General features: G+C 32.8%; 1 protein-coding gene across 1 annotated transcript in view; it reads right to left on the bottom strand.

The window, feature by feature from the left end:
• LOC110460410 (titin homolog) overlaps positions 1-25,863 on the bottom strand; it is a 110,022-nt gene that overhangs the window by 28,692 nt on the left and 55,467 nt on the right. The window contains exons 13-23 of the mRNA XM_021513286.1: positions 21,994-22,146; positions 19,839-19,889; positions 18,269-18,352; positions 15,441-15,590; positions 13,563-14,279; positions 12,014-12,144; positions 11,559-11,639; positions 7,192-7,227; positions 5,055-5,160; positions 4,294-4,506; positions 1,419-1,831 (exon numbers count right to left, since the gene is read on the bottom strand). Of these exons, the coding sequence (XP_021368961.1) occupies positions 1,419-1,831; positions 4,294-4,506; positions 5,055-5,160; positions 7,192-7,227; positions 11,559-11,639; positions 12,014-12,144; positions 13,563-14,279; positions 15,441-15,590; positions 18,269-18,352; positions 19,839-19,889; positions 21,994-22,146 (2,135 nt within the window). The remainder of the gene's footprint in view (positions 1-1,418; positions 1,832-4,293; positions 4,507-5,054; positions 5,161-7,191; positions 7,228-11,558; positions 11,640-12,013; positions 12,145-13,562; positions 14,280-15,440; positions 15,591-18,268; positions 18,353-19,838; positions 19,890-21,993; positions 22,147-25,863) is intronic.

The following is a 25,863-nucleotide window of genomic DNA, read 5'->3' on the forward strand; positions in this document are numbered from 1 at the left end:
CACAGTCAGTTTTTTGTAGGAATTATGATATTTTTAATGCAAATTAACAACATAAAAAACACAAAAACTTTATATTCTGTAATTTTGTTTCAGTTATTTTAAGGCAGACAATTTTGTAAAAAATGACGTTTAGAAAAGTAAAACAATCAACTTCATGCCGACACACAGAAACATAACTCTCCATAAAATTAATTTTAAGAGCATGCACCAAAAACTCCATGACAGAGAAGATGGCAGTCTTCCATTTGTAGGAATTTCACCGTAATCAATGATATGAGAATTATGATGACTTAAACTTTCGATACAAAGTTTGAATTAAAAAAACCCAAAACATATGGCTAATTGGACCCAAAGCTAGTGCATGATTTCTTGAGAGAAATTCTTCTAAAATATACAAAACAATATGAAGTTCTTTCAATATGAATAGTGGGGAAATTATATTCATATTTCATTACCAATTTGTAGAGGACAAACTTTTGACAATAATATTTTTGAATGTAAATTTAATAACTATGTTTATTTACACGACAAACCAGCATCACAGGCTAAAAAACCACCTAATCAAAATTCACACAACATGCAAGGTCAAAGGTCATATCAGTAATGGAGTCATCATCCAGATGATGCTTCCCATCAGTACATGGTCATGCAAAAACGCTTACAAAATGGCTGCATCGACTTTGATGACTTTGGAAACTACGACGACTTTGAAGACTCCTGTTGCTTTTTCTACTCCTAGCTCTCTGATTGGTCAATAGAACGTACCAGATTTCATTTTTTTTATATAAAAATACTGCTTCAGAAAATCTTCATTTTTGTAAGAATCATGATCATTCAATCAATATTTCAATTTTCGAAGATTTTTTGGTGTTCTCATTTACATTCAACGAGAGAAAAAACTCTTCTTGTGTTTTGAAGGAAAATACAAATTAGGTAATCCTTCTGTAGTTTTGTTTGTTTCTATTTTTTGAAGGTGGCCGACAGATGGTAAAACATTTCAATATTTTTCTTCTAAAACATGTACTATCTGTTTATTTCAATACACAATGCAACAAACTTTTCTACAAGTTTCATTAATTCTCGTGTCATTTTTTCTGATCAATAAACATATTCACGTTTGTTTTAATTTTTTAATCTAAATTAATTAAATTCCTTCAAAAGCTATCTTTATTAAAGAATCTTTAAAGAAGAAGGACACCTCAAGATTACTAACAACATTGAATTTCATATCCAATGCACTTTAAAGACAAAAATGATATATCCACTAACTTTTCACATGAAACCATTAAAAACAAAGGCCTTTACCAGAAAGCATTCAAAATCAAGTCAGAAAACCATTAAAGTTCTAGAAACTTTCTAAAAACTGTTTAAATTCATGGACTGGTCAAAACTGCAAGTAAAAAAGGTGAGTCACTCACCTGTTCATCTGGTAACGTTGGTTCCTCCTGTACGGGGGGTTGCGGTTCCAGTTCCAGTTCTGTTCTCTGCTCCTCAATCACCTCGACTGCTTTCTTGAACTCATCAACCTGCGGCTCCACCTCTGATTGAAATGATACGGAAGATTTTTTGTCCGACTCTACGACCTCTGGTGGTTCCTCAACAATGGACTCACCCATTATTGATGGTGGTTGGGACTTACCAATTTTTTCAGAGGGTGCTTTTTCTGAAGGAGCTTTCTCGGACATTGCTTTTTCTGACATTGCTTTCTCAGAAGGCGCTTTCTCAGAGCCTGACTGAGATGCAGCAGTGCCATATTTAATAACATCAAACTCGCCAACATCAACATTTGAGGTGCGGTCTACAGGAATAGACCCCGGAGCTTTCTTTCCGTCTGTAGAAAGGAGGACAAAGGGAAAGAGAGCAATGTTAAGCAAAGCGGACTATGCAATAAACCCTTTACCACACTAGCTACTAAAGTATAGCTTTGTTAATCCGGAGTACTGAGCCATGAAAAAATGTACCATGCAAATGTACTTTGAACCTTAGATTTTTGTCATATTTTTTTAATACTGAAGATGCTGGCATTTTCCCTAATATTCGTTTTTAATGTGCCTTCTAATTATGTGTTGCTGAGCTGTTGCTATGTTGACTCTGTTTTATAATTACCATTTCCATGTTATTCAAATTATTTGAAATTTTTCACATATTGCTTTAGCATGAAAAATGTTAAGAAAAGTGCAGTAAAACCTGCTCATGCAACTATCTCTATGAAGAGACCATCTGTGTTTGGAGACCACTTTAAATGTTTCTCATTTTAGTGATTTCATTGTGAACTAAACCTGTATTAAGAGACCACCAGTGTTAAGAGACCAATTTATGGACTGCCAAGTGGTGGTCTCTAAAAACAGGTTTTGATGTACTGAATACAACAAATATTATGAAGATAGCTTTGTTTCACAAATCATTGGTTAGATTTCCCATGATGCTTTGATTTTTCTTTTTACAATTAAATCATTGGATAATACAAAATAGCTTGACATTTAGGAACGGTCAAAGGAAATTTAAAATAATTTTAAAATTAACCTATGTTTTTTAATCCATTTACTTCATAAAAAAATCCCATGTTGAACTTCTATTTTTGTTTTTGTTTTTTGTTTGCAGGGGAGACATCATTTCTTAACCAATGATAGAAAGAAATAGATAATAAATATCGGAGTCTTGGTCCCTTAAACAGCCAAGCATCTATAGTTTAACCAATCTTTTTTAAGCTGCAATATATTGCTTTAATTTGTACAATTTTTTCATAACCAATATGTCCAGATTAACAAGACCACAACCTGCGCCTATTTCCCTATCACTCAATCAAATGACTGCTTACACAAATAATTTAATACCACTACCATTGGTTGTGACAAAACCATTTAAACCAAATTAAACTACACGAAATGTGTATACACCAGTTGAAAATATTTTAAAAGTAATCGCACTCAAAATATGTTTACAATATTTTTCTTAAAATATTTGAAAGCCAAACTAAACCAGAAATTGATGAAAGATGGTGTTTTTTGTTTTTATCTTTTTTCAGTAAGAAGTTTAGAGAAATCTGTATTTGTCTTGAAAAATTGAAATATGAAATAGTAAATATTATCAATAGATGCACATACTAATTTATATATTGCATTGTGTTCAGCAATAAATGTATAATTCCCATCCTATCATCAAAATTAAAAAAGAAATTTGGGAAAAATAATAATTCATTTAACCTTTTTTTGTTTTGTATATTTATTGCCAGTTAAATTTAAAAGAAACAAAATTAAACTCTATAAAAGAATTTGCATTAATTGAAATTAAAATTGAAAAAAATGTAACTGGTGAACAAAGTAAAAATGTTAATTTTGATCTAATTACAAATCAAATCCTCAATTGTCTAATACGTAACAAAACATGACACTAATAAAATGAAATATGTGATAGAAGTTAAATGGCATAACACATGTGTATATCAAATACTAGCCTGCACACAAACACACACACTAGCAGGGTGTAGAAAGTGCATTAAAAATGTACTTAAAAATAATAAATTATAATAAAGAAAAGCTAACAGTACAAGACTACCAAATTAAACTCCCCCAGTCAGGCTTTTAAACCTTTAAAATAAAAATAAGGTGGTGTACAAAGTTTCATGAAAATCTATTCAGCACGTGCACTTGAGAAATTCTGTTCAGGCTATTATGTCAAGGGACATAACTCCTACATAAAAATGAAAACAAGATTAATTGATATCTATATTTTGTTATGAAATCCAGTTTTCAGAAGAATGCTATGTGAGAGAGTTTTCATTTTCTTGAAATTTCATTCCAAATCATTAAATTTAAACAAAAATCATAAAAAAGCAAATAATCATAATGGAAATAAAATTAAATAAAATTAAAAAAACCAGTCACCTCCGTCTACTACTCCTAGTTAAAATAAAAATAAATGAAAAAAAAATATGAAATAAATATCAAGACACCCTGTAACCCGAGCAAGCAGCAACACTTTACCTTTTAACATTGGTTGGGCGAGGGATTGGAAGAGGGAAGAAAAGGAATCGAAGGAGATTCGGGATTCGGACAACAAAAACATTCAAACTGATGAAACATTCTCAAAATACAACAAATATCATACAATGAAAGCAAAATCAACTGATTTGAAAAAATGTTCATCATAAAGGATTGATGCCTTAAATCAACAGGAAAATGTAAATTATTACGATTAAATATATTCGTAGACAAAAAAAATCATGAATAAGATCACAAAACATACAGGAATATTTGCGATAAATTTCATTTTGTTAGGTGAACTTTGACTTACTTTTAGACCCAGTGACGTAAATATGACCTTCCTTGACCCCTCCCATTGCATTGGCCATCTGGCTGCGGGATCGGATTATACTTTTGCCGCTGTCACTATCGTGAACAAGCTCCAGATCGTCGGGTGTGAGTGATCCATTCGTCAGTGCTTCTATAACTGCCTGTGTGATTTCCGTATCATCTGGTATGTTTTCATTCAGACCTTGAGCTTTCACTACAAATATTTAAATAAAAAGTCATTATCCTCTTGCATTTTTTTTCTTTTTAAAATTCTTCTGTTTTTCTCCTTTAATTTTTCCCCCCATTTATTTCTGTTCCAAATATTAACAACATATTCATGCTATAAGAAGAGAATGAAAAAGCTACAAAGTTTTCAAAAATGGGTTGTTTTCATCCATGAATCAAATTTTTAATAAATTTTTGTATACTTCACTAACAGACTGTCTGTAGCTTATCTTGGTTTGTTACGTTACTTTGTGATGATGTAAGGAAATTTCTAAAATATCATTTATGAACAGATGGTCAGCCAGTCCTGGATTATTTCAAAGAGGACCCGTTTGAAAGGTAAACAAAATGATTGAATGATATAACCATTGAGAAGTTCTGTGTCCAAACACAACAATTTTTAAAAATGGGAGACAACTCTCACATAATATGCATATTTAATGTATAAGGCATAATATATCCAAGTCAAATGAAGTTCAAGAGAATTGAGGTATATTTCACTTATTTCATACAGACAAGTCTCAAGACCCGACTTACTGGCGGTAGTTAGGGATTCCCTAATCAATTCTCGGTACTCCCCAGCAGTCGGACCAGCACTCTTCCTCTTTTGTTTCCGCATCTCTATAATCTCATCAATAACAGTCTGAAAGGGGAGACAATTCTTTTAAATAAAGGGAGATAATGAATTAAAATAGGGGGAACAATGTTTGCAAGATAATTATTTGAAACAGAACCTAACTATTATCAAATATTTCATTCAGAGCAATTAAAACTTGAAACAGAATATTCTTTCACAGGAAAGAAGTTCACTTTAAACCTTATTGATGTAATAGTTACATAAACTGAAGACATTTTAGCAGTAACACATATTTTTGCTTGATTTGGTAAACAATACTACATCTTGATTCCTGCAGAAAACAATGAGAAAGACAAAGAGAGTGAAAATTATATTTGTAACACTTGGAACTTGCATCTCAGAAAAAATGAGGAAAAAGTCTATTCTCTCTGAGGAAAGCAGAAATTAGGTAATTATATTGAATTCACATTTTTTGAGAAATAATGAAACATATTTATGGTACAAAATAAAAATTTAAACAAATTATTTCTTTTTAATAAGGTTGATATATGACCTAGTAGATTCTTTTTTAGTAAAAATGGGAAGATAAAAAAAAATGTTTAACCAGTTTTTCTTGTGGAAGAAAGGGGTACAAGGGCTTCATATTATAACATTTCTGATGTACTGTACCATATACATCAAGGGAGGTTTCAAGTCGGGTATTGTCAAAACAATGCAAGATTCTCATTTAAATGATGTCCCGTCATCAAAACATTTCCTTACCAAATAAAAACTGATATAGGAAAATTTACCTGAAACCTGGTTTTTATATGATTAAAAAAAGAAAATTAAGTTATAAGCATAATTTGTAGCAAATTCTTTTTTATGAAAATATCACCACCACACAGCACACAAAAAACAAAACATTCATCTATTATTATCTAGCAAAATCTGTAGCATGAAACTATAATAACGATACATTTACGAAACAGACTTCAGCTCACCTCTCCTGTGTCTAAACAATATATTAAACCTACGAAGGCCGAACTTTTAATTATAGTTCCCAATTAATGAGTCAAAACACTATACAATTATTAACGCAATTGTGGGTTGACATGAGGATTTGTCTACCTAAGACAGGTAATAGCACCAATTAAAGACTTGGTAAAAGGGGATTTTGCCGATTGAAAGTAAATTGATCTCAATTCACACCAGTAAATCATAAATGATTTTTATATGGAACAGGTGAATATTTTTTTAATTGTCATGAACAATAACAAAGAACTGTTGCTGTAATACTTGCAGCATGTACGCATAATAACATTTCATGCTGTCGTATTGAATTGACAAATAGGTAAATATTTTAGATCACAATACAATATATATTAAGTAATGACCAGACGTAGGTTTGGTTTGGTTTGTTTGTGTTTTACATCCTTTTAAAAGCTCTGGTCATTTAAGGATGTGCCAGGTTTGGTGGTGGAGGAAAGCCGGAGTTCTCAGCGAAAAACCACTGACATGCTGTCTGTACCTGGTGACTACCCTATATACCACTGACATGCTGTCTGTACCTGGTGACTACCCTATATAGGAATCGAACCCACGACCCAGTGTTGGATCGAGGGCTAGATGTTTAGACTGGGGACTCTGATGTCAATCACCTGGGAACTACTAAGTGACCCATCTATGAATAAGAATTATTTTTTTCTGACTCGATTCAAATCATGAAGTAGCACATTTTCACTTCCGATTATTTGATTACGGAAATCTTTAATTCTTCTATCCACATTTAAATTTGTATATTAATATTTAACTCACATTCATATTTGAGTATATAAAAAGAATCTTAATTAACATGAGTCTAGAGTGGCTAAAACCAATGAAATACATTTGATTTCCTATTAAATGTCTTGGATAAATTTAACTTCAAAAGCATTAATTTGAAAAACTGAATTTTTCACAACCATGCAATTATCAAAAAATAAATAAAAAAATCATTAATTGAAGAATTAGAACTGGGTTTTCTTAAGTTTTAAATGACAATTATTCAAAGCATGCAGTTCATTCTAATGTCTAGCAAAATTAATTATCTATTTCCAGTAAGTTTTAGGTTTATACCAGAAATTCAAGTTTGCACCAGATAAGCCAGGGAAACTACAACAAAACAACACATTAAGATAAATACTACAGATATCTTCTATAGATTGAAATAAAATAGACAGTATCATTTATTTGTAGCTCTATCAAAATATTGGATAAATCTTCCAAAAGCAATATTTAAAAAAAATCTTTTGGATAAAAAATAAATGGTTTATCTTTCGTTTGTCCCTCCTCCCCTCCCCACCTCCTCTACCTACCCATTTCCATCAATAAATTATCAAAAATGGAGTAATAGCTGATATTCAATGACTACTGTTAAATTTGTATGAGACAAAAAACATTGTACTGAAATATAACATGTGCAGACACAATACATAGCTATCTATGGTTTCTTTCCTTTGAAATATGTCAAATAAGAAACATGGGTTAAACAATCTCTAGTACATGTAGAGAAAATTTCAAAGAACATTTACCTGAAATCTAAAACCATGTAAACAAGCTTCATTTTTTGCCAGTCATATTATACCACAAACTCCCAAAATACACTACAATCGATTATTATGTAAGACAAGAAATATCTTATTTTACGAATAATAACAAAAACATTGCCTACACTATTTTGTAGTGACGAACAACATTTTTGTACTTCATATTTTTGGTCTCCTAGCATATTTTTTTACATTTGAACTGCTGAGAGGTGCACTAATAACTAAAACCAGACATATTTTTGGCAAATCCTGAGGTAGTTGAGGAGGCCAACATTTTTCAGTTGAGAACGTCATTTGACAAGACATACGTCAACTCCCTATAGGAGTTCTTTTATCTCAGATGTACTGTTTTGGTCACTGAAGTAAATTGTACTTTATTGCTAATTCAAAGTGCTGATTCAACACCGTTCATTCCAGAACTGTTCTCCACTCAAACGAGAAATAATTTTCAGTGAGGTGTTACAAAGAGAGAAAGTACAAAGGTGAATTAAGAAATAGATTAGTGAAGTTTAACAAAGAGGTTATATGGAGTCGGGTTGGGAGGGGAAATAGTACATAGAGGGTTAAGCTTGAAGGAAAGAAATACCTGACAAGGCATGTCAACAGAATATTTAACAGATGAATGAGAAATATAACTTACACGTCGGTGTCAAAGGGAATATTTGACAGGAAATGAAGAAAGAAATAGTTTACAAGTTGGTGCCAAAGGGAATATTTGACAGGAAATGAAGACAGAAATAGCTTACACATTGGTGCCAAAGGGAATATTTGACAGGAAATGAAGACAGAAATATAGTTACATGTCAGTGTTAAAGGGAATACTTTACAGGAAATGAAGAAAGAAATAGCTTACAAGAGATGTAAACAGGAATAATTTACTGGAAGTGAAAGAAATGACTTATACAAAGATTTCTTAAAGAATTGCTCAGAAACATTTACATAAGAATTCTCCGATTCACATGTTTTTTTAAAAAATAATTTGCTCTCAGGAGAGTGTATACAGAAATAGGTTTGGAGGCTCTCAGGAGAGTGTATACAGGAATAGGTTTGGAGGCACTCAGGAGAGTGTATAAAGAAATAGGTTTGGAGGCACTCAGGAGAGTGTATATAGAAATAGGTTTGGAGGCACTCAGGAGAGTGTATATAGAAATAGGTTTGGAAGCTCTCAGGATAGTGGATACAGAAATAGGTTGGGAGGCTCTCAGGAGATTGTATACAGAAATAGGTTGGGAGGCTCTCAGGAGAGTGTATACAGAAATAGGTTTGGAAGCTCTCAGGATAGTGGATACAGAAATAGGTTTGGAGGCTCTCGGGAGAGTGTATACAGAAATAGGTTTGGAGGCTCCCGGGAGAGTGTATACAGAAATAGGTTTGGAGGCTCTTGGGAGAGTGTATACAGAAATAGGTTTGGAGGCTCTCTGGAGAGTGTATACAGAAATAGGTTTGGAGGCTCTTGGGAGAGTGTATACAGAAATAGGTTTGGAGGCTCGCGGGAGAGTGTATACAGAAATAGGTTTGGAGGCTCTTGGGAGAGTGTATACAGAAATAGGTTTGGAGGCTCCCAGGAGAGTGTATACAGAAATTGGTTTGGAGGCTCTCAGGAGAGAGTATACAGGAATAGGTTTGGAGGATCTCGGGAGAGTGTATACAGAAATAGGATTGGAGGCTCTCGGGAGAGTGTATACAGAAATAGGATTGGAGGCTCTCGGGAGAGTGTATACAGAAATAGTTTTGGAGGCTCTCGGGAGAGTGTATACAGAAATAGGTTTGTAGGCTCTCGGGAGAGTGTATACAGAAATAGGTTTGTAGGCTCTCGGGAGAGTGTATACAGAAATAGGTTTGGAAGCTCTCAGGATAGTGGATACAGAAATAGGTTTGGAGGCTCTCTGGAGAGTGTATACAGAAATAGGTTTGGAGGCTCCCAGGAGAGTGTATACAGAAATTGGTTTGGAGGCTCTCAGGAGAGAGTATACAGGAATAGGTTTGGAGGATCTCGGGAGAGTGTATACAGAAATAGGTTTGGAGGGTCTCAGGAGAGTGTATACAGAAATAGGTTTGGATGCTCTCGGGAGAGTGTATACAGAAATAGGTTTGTAGGCTCTCAGGAGAGTGTATACAGAAATAGGTTTGGAAGCTCTCAGGATAGTGGATACAGAAATAGGTTTGGAGGCTCTCGGGAGAGTGCATACAGAAATAGGTTTGGAGGCTCTCGGGAGAGTGCATACAGAAATAGGTTTGGAGGCTCTCGGGAGAGCGTATACAGAAATAGGTTTGGAGGCTCTCAGGAGATTGTATACAGAAATAGGTTTGGAAGCTCTCGGGAGAGTGTATACAGAAATAGGTTTGAAGGCTCTCGGGAGAGTGTATACAGAAATAGGTTTGTAGGCTCTCGGGAGAGTGTATACAGAAATAGGTTTGTAGGCTCTCAGGAGAGTGTATACAGAAATAGGTTTGGATGCTCTCGGGAGAGTGTATACAGAAATAGGTTTGGAAGCTCTCAGGATAGTGGATACAGAAATAGGTTTGGAGGCTCTCTGGAGAGTGTATACAGAAATAGGTTTGGAGGCTCCCAGGAGAGTGTATACAGAAATTGGTTTGGAGGCTCTCAGGAGAGAGTATACAGGAATAGGTTTGGAGGATCTCGGGAGAGTGTATACAGAAATAGGTTTGGAAGCTCTCAGGATAGTGGATACAGAAATAGGTTTGGAGGCTCTCGGGAGAGTGCATACAGAAATAGGTTTGGAGGCTCTCGGGAGAGGGTATACAGAAATAGGTTTGGAGGCTCTCGGGAGGGTGTATACAGAAATAGGTTTGGAGGCTCTCGGGTGAGTGTATACAGAAATAGGTTTGGAGGCTCTCAGGAGAGTGTATAAAGAAATAGGTTTGGAGGCTCTCAGGAGAGTGTATAAAGAAATAGGTTTGGAGGCTCTCGGGAGAGTGTATACATAAATAGGTTTGGAGGCTCTCGGGAGAGTGTATACCGAAATAGGTTTGGAGGCTCTCCGGAGAGTGTATACAGAAATAGGTTTGGAGGCTCTTGGGAGAGTGTATACAGAAATAGGTTTGGAGGCTCCCAGGAGAGTGTATACAGAAATAGGTTTGGAGGCTCCCGGGAGAGTGTATACAGAAATAGGTTTGGAGGCTATCGGGAGAGTGTATACAGAAATAGGTTTGGAGGATCTCGGGAGAGTGTATACAGAAATAGGTTTGGAAGCTCTCAGGATAGTGTATACAGAAATAGGTTTGGAGGCTCTCGGGAGAGTGCATACAGAAATAGGTTTGGAGGCTCTCGGGAGAGGGTATACAGAAATAGGTTTGGAGGCTCTCGGGAGAGGGTATACAGAAATAGGTTTGGAGGCTCTCGGGAGAGGGTATACAGAAATAGGTTTGGAGGCTCTCGGGAGCGTGTATACAGAAATAGGTTTGGAGGCTCTCGGGGGAGTGTATACAGAAATAGGTTTGGAGGCTCTCAGGAAAGTGTATACAGAAATAGGTTTGGAGGCTCTCAGCAGAGTGTATACAGAAATAGGATTGGAGGCTCTCGGGAGAGTGTATACAGAAATACGTTTGGAGGCTCTCGGGAGAGTGTATACAGAAAAAGGTTTGGAGGCTCTCGGGAGAGTGTATACAGAAATAGGTTTGGAGGCTACCAGCATGCTGATGTTCTTAAACAATAATTAAGTTACATGCTCAGGGTTTAAGTAGTTTTTTTTTTAAAAAGGGTTAACATTAGAAAAAAATACTGTAAAAATCTTGCAAGTTCTGTATTGTCCTAAAATCGAATTTATGCTAAGAGCAAGTTTCACATGTGGAGCAAAGTAAAAAAATGTTGTACAGCTGTAGATACCAGTACGAGTAAACAACAATAAAGAATAGATATATTACACAGATTCTTACAGTGTCGTGGTTATCCTGAATGGAATGACTCCGTGAGATTTGTCGCGGGGGGTGTTTTTCCATCCACATCTCTGCAGCTTGCTGAAAGTTGGTTAGATGCGGATATATATTTCACATAAACCAGTCTTCATAGGGTTAATACAGGCAGCATTTACTGTAGCCAATCATGGTCAACCCACTTAAGTACATGTTGACAAACAGCATGTAATACTCTTTTTAAGAGTCAAAACAAAATTATCATGCAAGATATATACAGAATTATGCAAACTCGTAACAATTTCAGTAGTTAAGCCTTCACTTTAAAAAATTGCTCAAAATATATATGTGACAGCATTATTAGTATTTACATGACAAAATATTGTTCATTCATAAGGTTTTGTACAGTACATGTAGTTTATAATCATGCACTCACTGAACCCTACAGCAGAACAACATGGCTTTGACCTTTGACCTACCCTGACGTCTGCCTCCAGATTATTACCCGTTTCAGGCTTAGAACTGAGAACGCTGGCAGCAACCTGCTGGGCATGCTCAGTGAGAGCATTTACGATGTCTTCTTCGGATATTTGTGATTTCACAGACCCCTCTGAAAATAATGAATGGAAGTAAGTTTATTTGAAAATAGATTTTTAATTAACTTATACATATATACATTTTAAATACTTAATTTAAAACATGTTTCAACCTCTTTTTAATTTACCTGAAGAATGATTAGAAATATTGTCTGCTGAAAACAAAGCAAATTTGTCAGCAGAAATTTAATCTTAACAAAATCTTTCGCAGACAAAGTGTTAGAAAAAACCCACTTTGTTTTTAATGTACATGTTTCTCTTTTGATGATTAGGGGAAAATTTAAATATAATTTATGAAATAATGTATATTTACATATTATTGTTACAAAATTTAGGTAATTTATACTTTCACATACTGTTCACACTTCATTGGTTTTTTTTGAGAAATAAAATAAACTTAAAATATTATCTCCCCTGGAAGAAACAAAATGATTAACTTTCTTTATAAGAAAGTATTTTTCATAGAATATCATGGATTTGAACAAAAATGTCTGACTACAAATGATATCAACCAATGTTTCAACTTGATAGATATCAAACATCCTTCTGCAGCAAGTTAATCAGAAATCTATCTATAAATGTCCCACGCCTTTAACACCCTACCTCTTCATCTACAAGACATATGGATCCATTAAAGGATGTGTGTCCTACATGAATATTCAATAATCTCTAGTTTAGGAACTTGAATTTTCTAAATCCTGACTAGGAAGTGCAAAATAGGTAGGTATATATTGACAATATGGAATTCATACCTTCAACATGATTTGGTCTGGACCCTAAATTTCACACAGTTTTTGAAATTGTACCTTTGACATGCTTCGGTCCAAATTTCACACAATATGTAACATTTACCTCGGACATGCTTCTGTCTTGACCCCAAATTCTACATTTTTGCGTAGAATAGAATATTTCCATATCTCTCATACTCTCCAACTTTACATTAATTTTGTTTTATATTATATACAACAATCTTTCAATACTTGTATAGGAAATTTCTACAAAGCAATATTTCAAAACTAACAAATGTGATTTGAATTTCTTAACAAGGAATTTTTATCATACATCTCAAAGCTTCTTTTATTGAAATCATTATGAATTCAGCTAAGGTAACCACAGTTGAGATTTGGTGAGATAACATGCTACCAAAGTTGACACAATAAAAATGAATTTAAGTGCAGATCTTAAGACGGGTGCTCATTCAAAACCAACATCACACCATTAACAGTGAAGTGTTAATTAATATCCGTTAAAACCTGAAAAAAAATACAACATGCTTCAAATTTTCTTTGTTAGCAAACAAAAACAACTATTTCATTATTTGGAGTGCCATTCAACATTCAGGTTGGTGATTTTTTAATTTTCAACTATTCTGTTGCTAGGATACGTGACAGGAAGTCAGGGATGCCAGTTCAAAGGTCAGACAAAATTCTACCTCTAGCGGATGCAGGAACACTCTCTGGAACAACTTCCTGCTGTTCCACAACCTCGGTTTCCTCGACAACAGACTTGGCCAATGAGAGTCGAGACAACTGCCTAGACACGTTTCTAGTGTATTGTGTTTCACTTTCTTCCTCTCCTTTACTCTCTACTGCTCCTTCAGTATCTTTGTCTTGTTTACTTTCTTCCGCTCCTTTATTCTCTTCACCTGTAACCTCCGAAGGTATTTCTTCAGGCGGAGTTGGCTCCCTTCCTTCCACCACAGAGACTTGTTCTTTTATCTCATTCTCAGGCAAGGGGTTGTCGATTATGGATTTCTGACTCTGCACAAACGTCACCTGAGACACAGGTGCTGGACCTTCAGCAGTACTGCTTACTCGGCTAGCAGCGGTTACCTTGGAAACAGCTCCTTCTGCACGAGTTTCTCGACCTTCCCCCTCCTTCGATTCTTCGTCTATTTTATCTGGGTGTGGAGTTTCTATGGGAATGAGGTGTGATGTGCTTTCAATAAGACTAACAGAGGTCAGTCTGCTTGGAGCAGCAGTTCCCTCCCCTCCCATGGATGAGTTGAGGTTATCGGTATCAGGGGGCGCTGGGTAGCGTGTGAAGAATGGGTCCTGGGCTGGAGTAGGTTCTGTTCTATCATTTTCCTCTGTTTTTTCTGTGGCGCGACTTAACATTGTGATATCTTTAGGCATTCTAAAGAAGACCTCTGAAACAATGAATCATTGATGTTCTAGAATTTTAGGCTTAAAACATTTTAGCATTTAATGATAGCAAGATGTTTAACAAATTTTACCTTACAGCAATGATAGTTTGAAAGACATTGCTTTTATCGCAGGTATTCCTGAATGAAGAAAAAGTGAGTAATTTGGTTTAAAATTCAATTATTCGCTTACAGCAAAAAGACATAAAAACTACTTATTCAAAAACAAAAGAGAAATTTTCATAAAACAGTCTTATTGAAAAGTATGAAATTCAATGTAAATTGTTGTTTACGACAGACAGTAAATATCTGTTGAACAATTCAAGTCTCTCACAAGTGGTATGTGATAGTTGCAGGAAACATCAAACAAAATCAAGTGTCACAGCAACGTGAAAAACTTCAATCAACGTTAATTAATTTCAATTAATTATACAACAACTATACAAGTGATAAATTGGCTTCCTATTAATTCCAGTGTAACAACAGTGACTTAATCCTTGTAAAATCCGAAAAAGTGAAAGGTCAATCAGATTTAAGGTAAGTGAATTAGGTCAAGGTCATGAAACAAGGTCAAACAATAATAGACTTATTATTGACCTACAGTGGTTTGTGATCTAATTTTCCGGTAAAATGGTAAAAGGATTTGTTGGTGTATAATAATCTATGTATATCAATTTGAAAATTAGGTAAAAGGTCAAAGGTTAAAGACAGATTTACACAAAATCATTTAAAAATGTCAGAATGAGGTCAATGGTGACTGCAGAGTCAAACAGGAAGGAAAAAAGTTTAAGGGTTTCAAGTGTAGTAGTACATGTGAATTATTGATGACCTTGTTATAAGTTATTTTACAGTTCATGACAAGATCATCTTATGTCTATGACCTTACGCTTCAGTTAGTAGGAAGTGAATGGCAAGTTTATATTTTAGTTCTAGAGAAGGTCATGTAGTGACCTTGCCCTTGGTATGCATCGTACAAATTTGTGATCGGTAAAAGCCTTGTTCTATGTTAGAACTCAATTCGGTGTTTGCAACAAACATCTGAGTGCCAAACAAGGTCACTGTGACCCGGCTCCTATTTAATCAAGGTCGGAAGTGCCAGACGTGTGAAGGAGAAATGAATGTTAGCGACACGCGTATGGAGGATCCTGGACACACTCCATCAGTTACCTTGCTCTATGCTAGCAAGACCATCGGGTAGACTTGTAGATTTGTTCACCATTAGGTCCATAATATCTGTGTCATTGATATCCCGAGACAAGTAGCTCCACGATTTGATTGACTGAGTGGCGTCAATATCGCCGGCAGTATAGTCAATCTCTGATTGGTCAAATAAGCAATTGATGAAATAGTATTTTCAATTTCTGATTGGTCAAATAGGCAATTGAAGAAACAGTATGGTTCCTTAATCAAAATATCCCACAAATGCAAAATAGTATACAATGTACATCATAAAAGGAATTGGTAATTTTTAAACTCTGACTGAAAAAAAGCACCCATACTTTTAAAAAGTTATTTTCAATATCCTGATGACATACACAAAACCTAAATCCTGAAAGAAAACATTGGTTTGTTTAATATTTGCTTCAAATTCTTCATATTGTTTACTTTGATTTTCAATAATATTTTGATTAATTCATTGACAAATTACTTTGCTTCTTTGTATAAATGTAAACTAAATTTATTTGTTTATTTTGAATATTAATTGAATTTTGTTTTAGTAATTCAATAAAATGCTAAAAACTAAAACATATTCTGGAAATCTACACTTCACCAATATTGTGTTAAGGAATTATACCAGCACAGCATCAAAATGATGCATGGTCATAAAGAAAATGAAACACTTGACAAGGGAGGTTACTCTATGCTACAAACACTCCTTTAGGTTGCTTTATCCAATATATAGAATTACAAGTCAAAAATACTCTGATTGCAATTCTTCTTTGTGATTAAAACTTATGCAGTGGTACATTTTACCTTAAAGATTAAAAATATAACTCATATCAAAGATAAGTTACTTTTAAACAATCACTCGATTACTATTGATATAAAAATAGAAAACAGGAACAAAAGGTGATTAAACTGAAAATTGAACATCTCATGATTGAAAATTTTGTTAAATGGTAGAATAGAAAGAAAAAAAAAACCCACCAGGGCAAATTTTTATTTAAAAACAAAAATTTACTTAGTGTTCATTCTGATGTGTTTTGTGCTAGAATACCAAGATGTATCTTGTGATTTATATCAGAGCAAATATTACGAAAAAAGTTTGAATTGTGGAAAATATTGCACAATTAAGGACTGAATTTATGCCCTATTTCCCATAGGAAATATAATGTGTTTTCCATAATTTGATCTGAAATTTACCAAATCAAAGTCAAATAATTTATTTCCTTTTTCCCCTCCTTTATTTTTGATGCATTGAATGTTTCAATGTCACATTTAGCATTCAATAAACAGGATTTCTAGCCTGAATCGTACTAAGGCAAAAATATAGTGTTTGAATAGGTTCACTAAATTCCCAATTTGGATAAACAAAACGGAAGATGAAGCCTCGCCCCGACCCCAAGCTTCCATACTCAAAATAGTAAAAAAAAAAAAAAAAAGCAATGGAACACACAAACATTGTCATTCATATGCGTCAACAAAATCAACACTAATCTAAAAACATATCTCATTCCTTAGATTTTTTCCTGGATTGAAGACAAGTTCTTTGTATAAAATTTCCCTGTCACTTCCTGGAATATTAACTTGTACACCACACTGCAGTGACATAACCCAGCATTACAGTCGTGATAAAATACTTAATTACAAAACAATAACTTGATTGAAGGCAGGGATTTATCAGTGTAGTCTAGGAAAAGGACCCTGGGGTCCAAATTGGGGAAAATCATCAGCAAAACCAGGAAACTTTTGAATTGGTATTTTCGTATGTTGATAAAATATGAAATGGAACACATCATACCAAATCAAAATATAAAATGTCTAATATTATAGTTATTTACTGATCAATCATTAAAAAAAAGAGAAGAAAAATCAGTAGGAAGTTTATAAAAAGTATTTTAGAAAGTAAATTTATCTTGCAAAAACAATTCAGAATTAGTCATTTTAATCGACCAGGAAGGGGAGATAAATCCCTGCAAGATCCAATCTCTGAAGGTGATAACATAATAATCAATAAGTAACTGGATTATTTTATAATTAATATTGTGGTCCCAACCTTAACAATTTAAGAATCCAGATACTTATAATAAGATATCTTCTAACTGAACTTATGAATGGATGTACAAAATGTAACAATGGCAAATCAATATCTAACAAAACATTCAACATTCCGAAATCAAACGGTATGATACACCATTCAGTGTGTGTAATACCTGTATACTGTGTAGTATGTTTGTCTCCTCAGCTGTATAGAGCAAATATCTCATATATTTCATTCAATATAATATTCACACATTTTCATTTTAATCTCTCTGTAATTTTTTTTCTTAAAAGCCCCCCTTTCTTTTTATTTGAAAAAAATCTTCCTTAGGTTTTTCTCATCATAAATAATAACAGACGTGTAAATATAATTTTTATTCTCGCACCACTTCTAAAATTTAATATTGTTTTTTATCAAATACATTGAAAGGCAATTTTATAGAATTTCTTGAGATTTTTTCTTATTACAGTAAATATATTTTTATTGATCATACTGGTTTTGAATCAGACAAAAACACTTGTTGTCTAATAAAAAGAAACTCACATATAAGCTATTTAAATCTGACAATTCTTTTTATTGATTTGTCTATTCTCAAATAAAAGCTGAATATTTTAAAGAATAAAATGTTTTGAAAATACAACAAATATTATAAATAATATCCAAACATACTTTGTTGCTTTACTTTCCAATGAAAGTAATTAACAGGTAAATATTAATAAATCTCAATATCCTAGAGTACCGCGTCACAATTGTTCCCAGTTCAAGTAATTAACAGGTATATTAACGTACTTACCTCGTCTCATTACCTCCCGACGACGGAGGGCTTTACTGTGTTTCCATTCGTCAGGCTCATCATCCGACTCGTCACTCACAAGATCTGATAAATAACAGCCATCAATCAAAATAAAACTCAAATAAATTCAAACAACCACAAGCAAAGTCAAGAAAAATCATGCAGTCGCAATTGAGCAATTAGTCAAATTATTTCTATCAGAGTTATTGCCCTTTCATTGCATTATTCTTATTAGGTAAAATAGTGATGCTGATTTTTTTTCAGAAATTGCACATCAAATTGTTTTCATATAAGTTCAATGGTTTTTACAATATAATTGCTTAAATGTAATATATGAATTGTAAAAATAAGTTCAATATGCATTGCTTCCAATCTTACGGATGAAATATTTTAGTGAAACATGTTTCTTGATAAAAAGAATAAATATGCTGTTTATGGAATATAAAGAGAAACATCTAATATAGGATATATATCTGTGAATGAGGATCTATGAATATATGATATAATAAAGATGACATGCAATGTGATGGATATACATGAAGCTAACTCTAAAGCTTGGGTATAACACAAAGGACCACTGATCAAAAATAACAAATTATAATTTTATGAATAATCTGTTAAAAAAAATGTGGATGTTGCAATTTGTTAGTAGATGATGAAATGTTTATGACCATTTCCATGTATAAGCATACATGAAAAATCCCCTCAATATGAATATTTGATATTACATCCTTGAATGTAAAAGTGTCAAATTTCCAACAATGATTCATTATAAAAGCCATGAAAATTAAAATTAAATGTTCCTTCAACCATTCCATTTCCACAATGAAGCTAATAATGGATTAAGTACATCAACAATTCTGTTTGATATTCAATGACAGAAACATCTAAGCAATATATCTATCCTTTACCATCATAGTAACAAACATTTTACAATTAACTGTATCAATCATTCCATTTCCACAATGAAGCTAATAAAGGATTTAGTACATTAACCATTCTGTTTGATGTTCAATGACAGATACATATGCAAGACCACACACTTGTGTTTTTCTAAAGAATCAGAAAGCACAAGTTTATTGTGCGGACGAATATATTCTCTAGTGCGCGGAGCGCACAAGTGAATATATATGTCCGTGCAATAAATGAGTGCTTTCTGATTCGTTGGAAAAACACAAGTCTGTGGTCTTGCTTTTATCACATACCTTACATATTTGGTAGAGATTGATACAAAGATTTTATAAACTTTGATATTTTTTGCAAATACTGGGAACTTTTCAGTTCGCCATGACAAGGGGATTCCCATAAAAAGTAGTTCCGTCTAGTAGGTAAATACAACATTCTGTATTGCAAATGTGCAATACAGAACGTTGTATTTCATGGTTTGAAAATTGGTTGTATTACTATAACAAGATTCAACAGGTATGTGATAAATCACAGCAATATCAATATCCTTTACCATCATAGTAACAAACAATTTACAATTAACTGTATCAATCATTACATTTCCATAATGAAGCTTATAAAGGATTTAGTACATCAACCGTCCAACCTTTATTCAATAACGTACCATACATACGGAGAAATGGCAGGTCTATTGTCAACGATCCTAATATTACATCTGCAGAGGTCATAAGGTCATAATTACAGGCATCTCATAAACCCAGATGCACATTCAATTGTTGTCTAATATAATACCAGTGCTTCAAGTCATTAAGGCCAAGTAAAAACAAACATCTGTTTTCAATAAAAAAAATCTTTGAAAATGTTTGGTGTCCAGGCCAAGCCAAAAAAACAGACATTTTTTTCTTTTAAGAACATCATAAGTAATAGTCATATACTTGTATATTTGTCATTTCCTGTCAAAATCTAGGGAAGGGAACAGTAATATGATGAAAACAGATATACGTCTTTATTTGGCCTAGCTTAGCATTCTTTTGAATAATATATATATATATGCATACATATCTATACTGTAGATTACCTATATTTCATTAGATGTTCAATTTTTAGCAAATTATTTTAGGGACCAGTTTAAAGGTCTTGACACAATTGCAAGTTTCCCAAGAAGACGGAGTCAAATTCAAAACATGCGTTTGTGAAATTTAAGTAATCCAGTTATATTCAAGCATATATTTCTAACCTAATAAGGATATGTGTTGTCCTGCAATAAGAAACATGTGTATAGGGCATCAATAATCACTTAACTTTCTACTAGTCTTCATTCTTCAAAAAATGCATTATTCAGTGACAAAAAATCAGGGATTCAACAACATTAAAGATTTATAATGATTTAACTGGAAAGCAGGTCATTAAAAGAAAGTCTGTATCAAATATCAAAAGGATAATATTTTGCTTTTTATTTCTTACCTAAGTATTTTCTTGAATTCTGAACTTTATGTTTTATTCCTGTAAAACTAGTAACATTGTATTTATCCTGCAATACGCCCTGGGTATACAGCACATAAACTCTACAAAAAGTAAGTGATGGGCTTTTTACAGGACAATGAAAAAGAATGGTTGGGATTTCTTCTGAACTGCAATAAATATGGATGGGCTTATTACCAGGCGTGGGCTTATGTTGGATAAAGATGATAAATCTATCATTCACGTAAATGATATAATTTCATAGTTATGAAAAACAGACAAAATTATGTTTTACGCAACACTCTCTCATACATCTGATACACAGGTTGCTATGAGGAGGGGCTGCATGCCTGTGTAAAATGTCAATATAGGGAAGGGCTGCATGCCTATGTAAAATGTTGATATAAGGCTGGCTGCATGCCTGTATAAAATGTCAATACAGGGAAGGGCTGCATGCGTGTGTAAAATGTCAATATAGGGAAGGGCTGCATGCCTGTGTAAAATGTCAATATAGGGAAGGACTGCATGCCTATGAAAAATGTTGATATAAGGAGGGGCTGCATCCCAGTGAAAACATTGATATAAGGATGGCTGTATGCCTGTGGAAAATGCTGATATAAGGAAAGCTGCATGACAGTGATAATGTTGATATAAGGATGGCTGCATGCCTTTTGAATATGATGATATAAGGAGGGCTGCATGCATATGGAAAATGCTGATATAAGGTGGGGCTGCATGCCTGTGGAAAATGATGATATAAGGAGGGGCTGCATGTCTATGGAAAATGCTGATATAAGGAGGGTCTGCATGCCTTTTGAATATGTTGATATAAGAAGGGGTTGCATGCCTATGGAAAATGCTGATATAAGGATGGCTACATGCCTGTGGAAAATGCTGATATAAGGATGGCTACATGCCTGCAGGATATATATATATCTACCTAAGAAGGGCCGAGTGCCTGTGGGACAAGCTTAATCAATTACCTTTACTTATAGGAGCTGGCTTTTTGACACCTAGAAAATTCAACATGGCATGCAAGCAATTAGTATCTATCCGACTTGCTACCATTAGCTTATTATCAAAAGAGCAATCCAGGTGTTTGTAATTCTTTTTCTTCTTTAAAAACAAAACTAAATCTACCCCTCTGAATTTCACAAGACCATGACAGGTATGATAATTTTTAATAGGCAACACAGAATAGTTATTATGTAAGAAAAACATTTCCTTACTTTTATCAGTCAGCTTTGTAAAACTTGTACTTATATTACACTTATTCAGGTTTTGATGGAAAGTAAAACAAAAAATCCTATAGCCTAAATTGTAAGGTATCAAATGTACACCAGAGTTAGGTCTCTTACCTTTCCCGAAGAATCGATTGGCATCTGTAACCTGATCGATCATTCCCGTCGCCTCTAAACGAGGCGATGGTTGGATAGCACCTCCGACATTTATCACCTGACCGTCTGGTCCAAATATCACGCTTCCTTTGAGTGAACCTTCGTCTCCACTTCCTGTCATGTGGCAATAACAAAATCAAAACTAATTAAGGAAACAGAACTATAATTACTGTGAAAAAATGATGATTTAACCACTGAAAATCTTAAATGCTGAAAATTAAATGCTAAAATAATTTTTCTATTTACAAATGAGGATAGTAGAAACATAAAAAGAAAAATATTACAGCAATTTAGAAAAAAAATATTAATGGAAAAAATGATATGTTCTATCAAATGATGTCCTATTAATGCAATTCACAAAAAAAAAAAAAAAATGATACTAAGATTTCAAAAATTTTATAAAAATTACAATTTTTTCTTTCTTTAATTTGATGATTATATGAATACAACAATAAACAATTTTAGCAGAAAATTGTGATGTTAGATAAGTTAAAAGGATTAGATTAGTAATGGATCAAAACAACTGAAAAATGGGGCATTAAGTTAAGGATCCCTGTCCCACTGCAGGGAAACACCCAAAGATTAAACAGTTGATTTTTGTACATAAATGAAGCTCCTCTTTGGTAGCTCAGTTGGTAGGAACAACTGTATAATGACTCATGGTCCAGGGTTTGAATTCTGGTCAGCATTTTTAAACTCTGAGTACTGTTTATTTCATAAATATCATTTTTTCATAAGATTTCTGCAATGTATGCCTATCTTTTAGAAATGATTTATTAATGTTATAGCTATACTGAGAAAAAAAATATCCAACGATGGCTAGAGACTTTTTACAGTGTTACAGGAATCCTTAAATACACTTAAAACTCTGGCATTAACTCATTCACCCCTGAAGACATATTTGATCTCTTCCAATTCAAAGGTTGGAATAGTTCACTATGAAATTTCAGGGGTGAAGGATTTAACTGACTACAGAGCAACTCTATATGGAATTGTCTTCTGTTATTGATGACAAATCTGTTTTTAATAATCATGAGTTTCACTGGTGTGAAAAATATTTCAAGTCACATCTGTTGTGCAGGCATACCATTGTTTGATGAGTAAAAACTAAGCCAACATAGCTATGATTTATTTGAAAAGTAAGCCCTAATTGGTAAGTTTTACAGAATCCTTTATAATTTGTATTTAAATTGCCTGTCATTTGTTTTAATTAATATCTTACTTTTAATAATTAAATGAAAAATATTTTTATATATTATTACCAATTCAAACATTTTTCACATTGAAACATTTCAAATGAACAAACTCATAGTTTATGATAAAGAAAACATTCATTAATATTATTGTGATTATTCAGAATAATTAACTTGATATAAGAGAAAATCCTTTTTCATATTGAATGTTTCATTAGAGTAAAACAATCATGTCTATTGAGAGAAATTCAACTTTAAATAATTCTGCTCAAGAGTAACATGATATGAGATATACAGATTATGTTAATGAACACAATTTTATATATATTACTTAATATATATAAGCATATTGGAACTTTGTTAGTATAATTTTGTATGTTCCATTGTCAAAAATGAAAAAAAATCTAGATTAATTTCTGCAGCATAATTAACTTCCAGAAAAAGTATCTTTTATTACAGAAATCAAAAATACTTTTTAAACAGAATATTTATGCTCAACAGAACTTGTTTAATTGAATACTTTCATTTCTGGCAAAATATTTTCAATGAATAACAATTTCCAAGGACATGTTCCACTACACTGATAGATATATATATGTTTGCAACATTGACATACACTGAAGCAGCATTCATATATATATATATACACAAACAAACTGGCTCAAATAAAATGATTCTATAATGACAAAAATAAAGAAAACTTATTTATAAATTTCTTCTCTATTTTAAGTTATAGGTTACCACAATAGAAGTTTATTCCCGAAGACTTCCACTTTATAGCTGATTTTGTTCTCCTCTAAGAGCTTAGAGTTACTTCCCATGTCAAAGGAGTTTTTTTCTGGCTTAGAGTTACTTCCCTTGATATATTTTTTCTTTCATTTTGATGCTGTGCAATTATAATACCTAGATACATGCAGCAATAAACATTGGTAAAATATAGGATCAGTAGTTGACGAGTCCTCCATTTACATCTAAAAGTTTTGTTTCTTTCTTGTTTATTTTATCAATTAAATTAAATTTGACTACATTCACCAAAGTATATGAAGAGATTTTGAATATAGTANAAAAAAAAAAAAAAAAAAAAAAAAAAAAAAAAAAAAAAAAATTCTTAATTTTCAATAATGTGTTTATGCAATGGAGGTATTTTTTATACCAGAATATGCAAGTTCTTAATCAGTTTTCATGATCAAGAAAAATTCTTAAATAATTCAATTTTTGATTTTGTTTGATAAATTAATTGTTAACTGAAGTCCTTCTCTTCTCCGAGTGTTTATCCTTATTATCTAAAAGGTCATTTAAATAAAATAAGGAAGGACAATCAATATTTAATTCTTAGAAATTTTGAAAACTAAGCTTGTTAACATATATCAAAACCTAGGAATAAATCATTGACAAATAATGTGTTCAACAAGTTTCTTGTAATGGCAATGTTCTATTCTATAAACAAAATCTGACATTATATTGCAATTAATCTTTTTCTATAATATATATACAATGAAATATTTACAGACTCCAATGTGAAACTTTCCATTTAACAGGTGCTGGCATGATGCAAGAAAATGAAATTAAAAGTGAAACAGGTAAAATTATTATCCAGTCCCATAGGAATACATATAAAATTCACACTATATGTAAATATTTAATACATAAATATCAGATATACAGATTTAAAGTATTAAAGTCAGTGAAATAATTGTCCAATAAATATTTCCGCAACCTCCCACTTTTTAGGTATACTATTTAAGCTTGTGAAGTGACAAAGCACTATAAATATTTAAGTGTCAGTTGAGTTTGTATGCTTGTGATTCCCTAACAGCCAAACAAAACATGTACAATACAAAATAAAACATTGAACACAAACCAGTCCATACCAGGTAAGGTGTAACAGAATCAAAATCAAAATTTAATTAAAAATTGTTCAAAACCTTCTAATCTACTGAAATTACACTTAAATCCTCTAGTGCAATTCTAACATTGATGATTGTAAAAATTATGATTAATAAATTTCCTCAAGAAGTTAAAAAAAATATTTTTATTTTTTAACTGTCAACAAGATTGGACAGAAGATTGTGTTAATAGTTGTCTTTTAAATTATTATTTTTGTTTTAAATTTTGTTTTTTCCCACTATTTTTGTGCAAAGGCTAAAATAAATCAAGACAATCTACAAATCCATACATTATATTTGTTTTGTAACTTCGTGAGGATATTTTCTGTAAAATGAACAACTTGCAGACATCAAAACATGTTGACATTAATTAAATAAAATGATTTTAAACAATGATTAATGAACAGATGAAAGCAACAAACAAGCTCTGACCTAATTTTAACTGATAAAGCAACAAATAATTAATTATACATTGAAATTATACACATTTTATATTATGTTGTAAATCTATATTGTTTGAACCTGATCCCACATTAACAAATATTTTCAGAAAAATATGATTTACCACTCCAGTCGAGCTATTGGTAGGAAGTAGAAGGGAAATAGAATAAACACAAGGGAAAGATAACTCACTTTTAAATATAACAGATGTCTTCTCCTGTTTTATTGAGTTACCATAGTTATATTCTAAATCACACTAGAAATTTGACAGACACCAAAAACAGAACCCAACTCCATTTAATAAAACATTG

The sequence above is a fragment of the Mizuhopecten yessoensis genome, unplaced genomic scaffold, assembly GCF_002113885.1.
Source record: "Mizuhopecten yessoensis strain PY_sf001 unplaced genomic scaffold, ASM211388v2 scaffold10389, whole genome shotgun sequence".
NCBI lineage: Eukaryota > Metazoa > Mollusca > Bivalvia > Pectinida > Pectinidae > Mizuhopecten > Mizuhopecten yessoensis.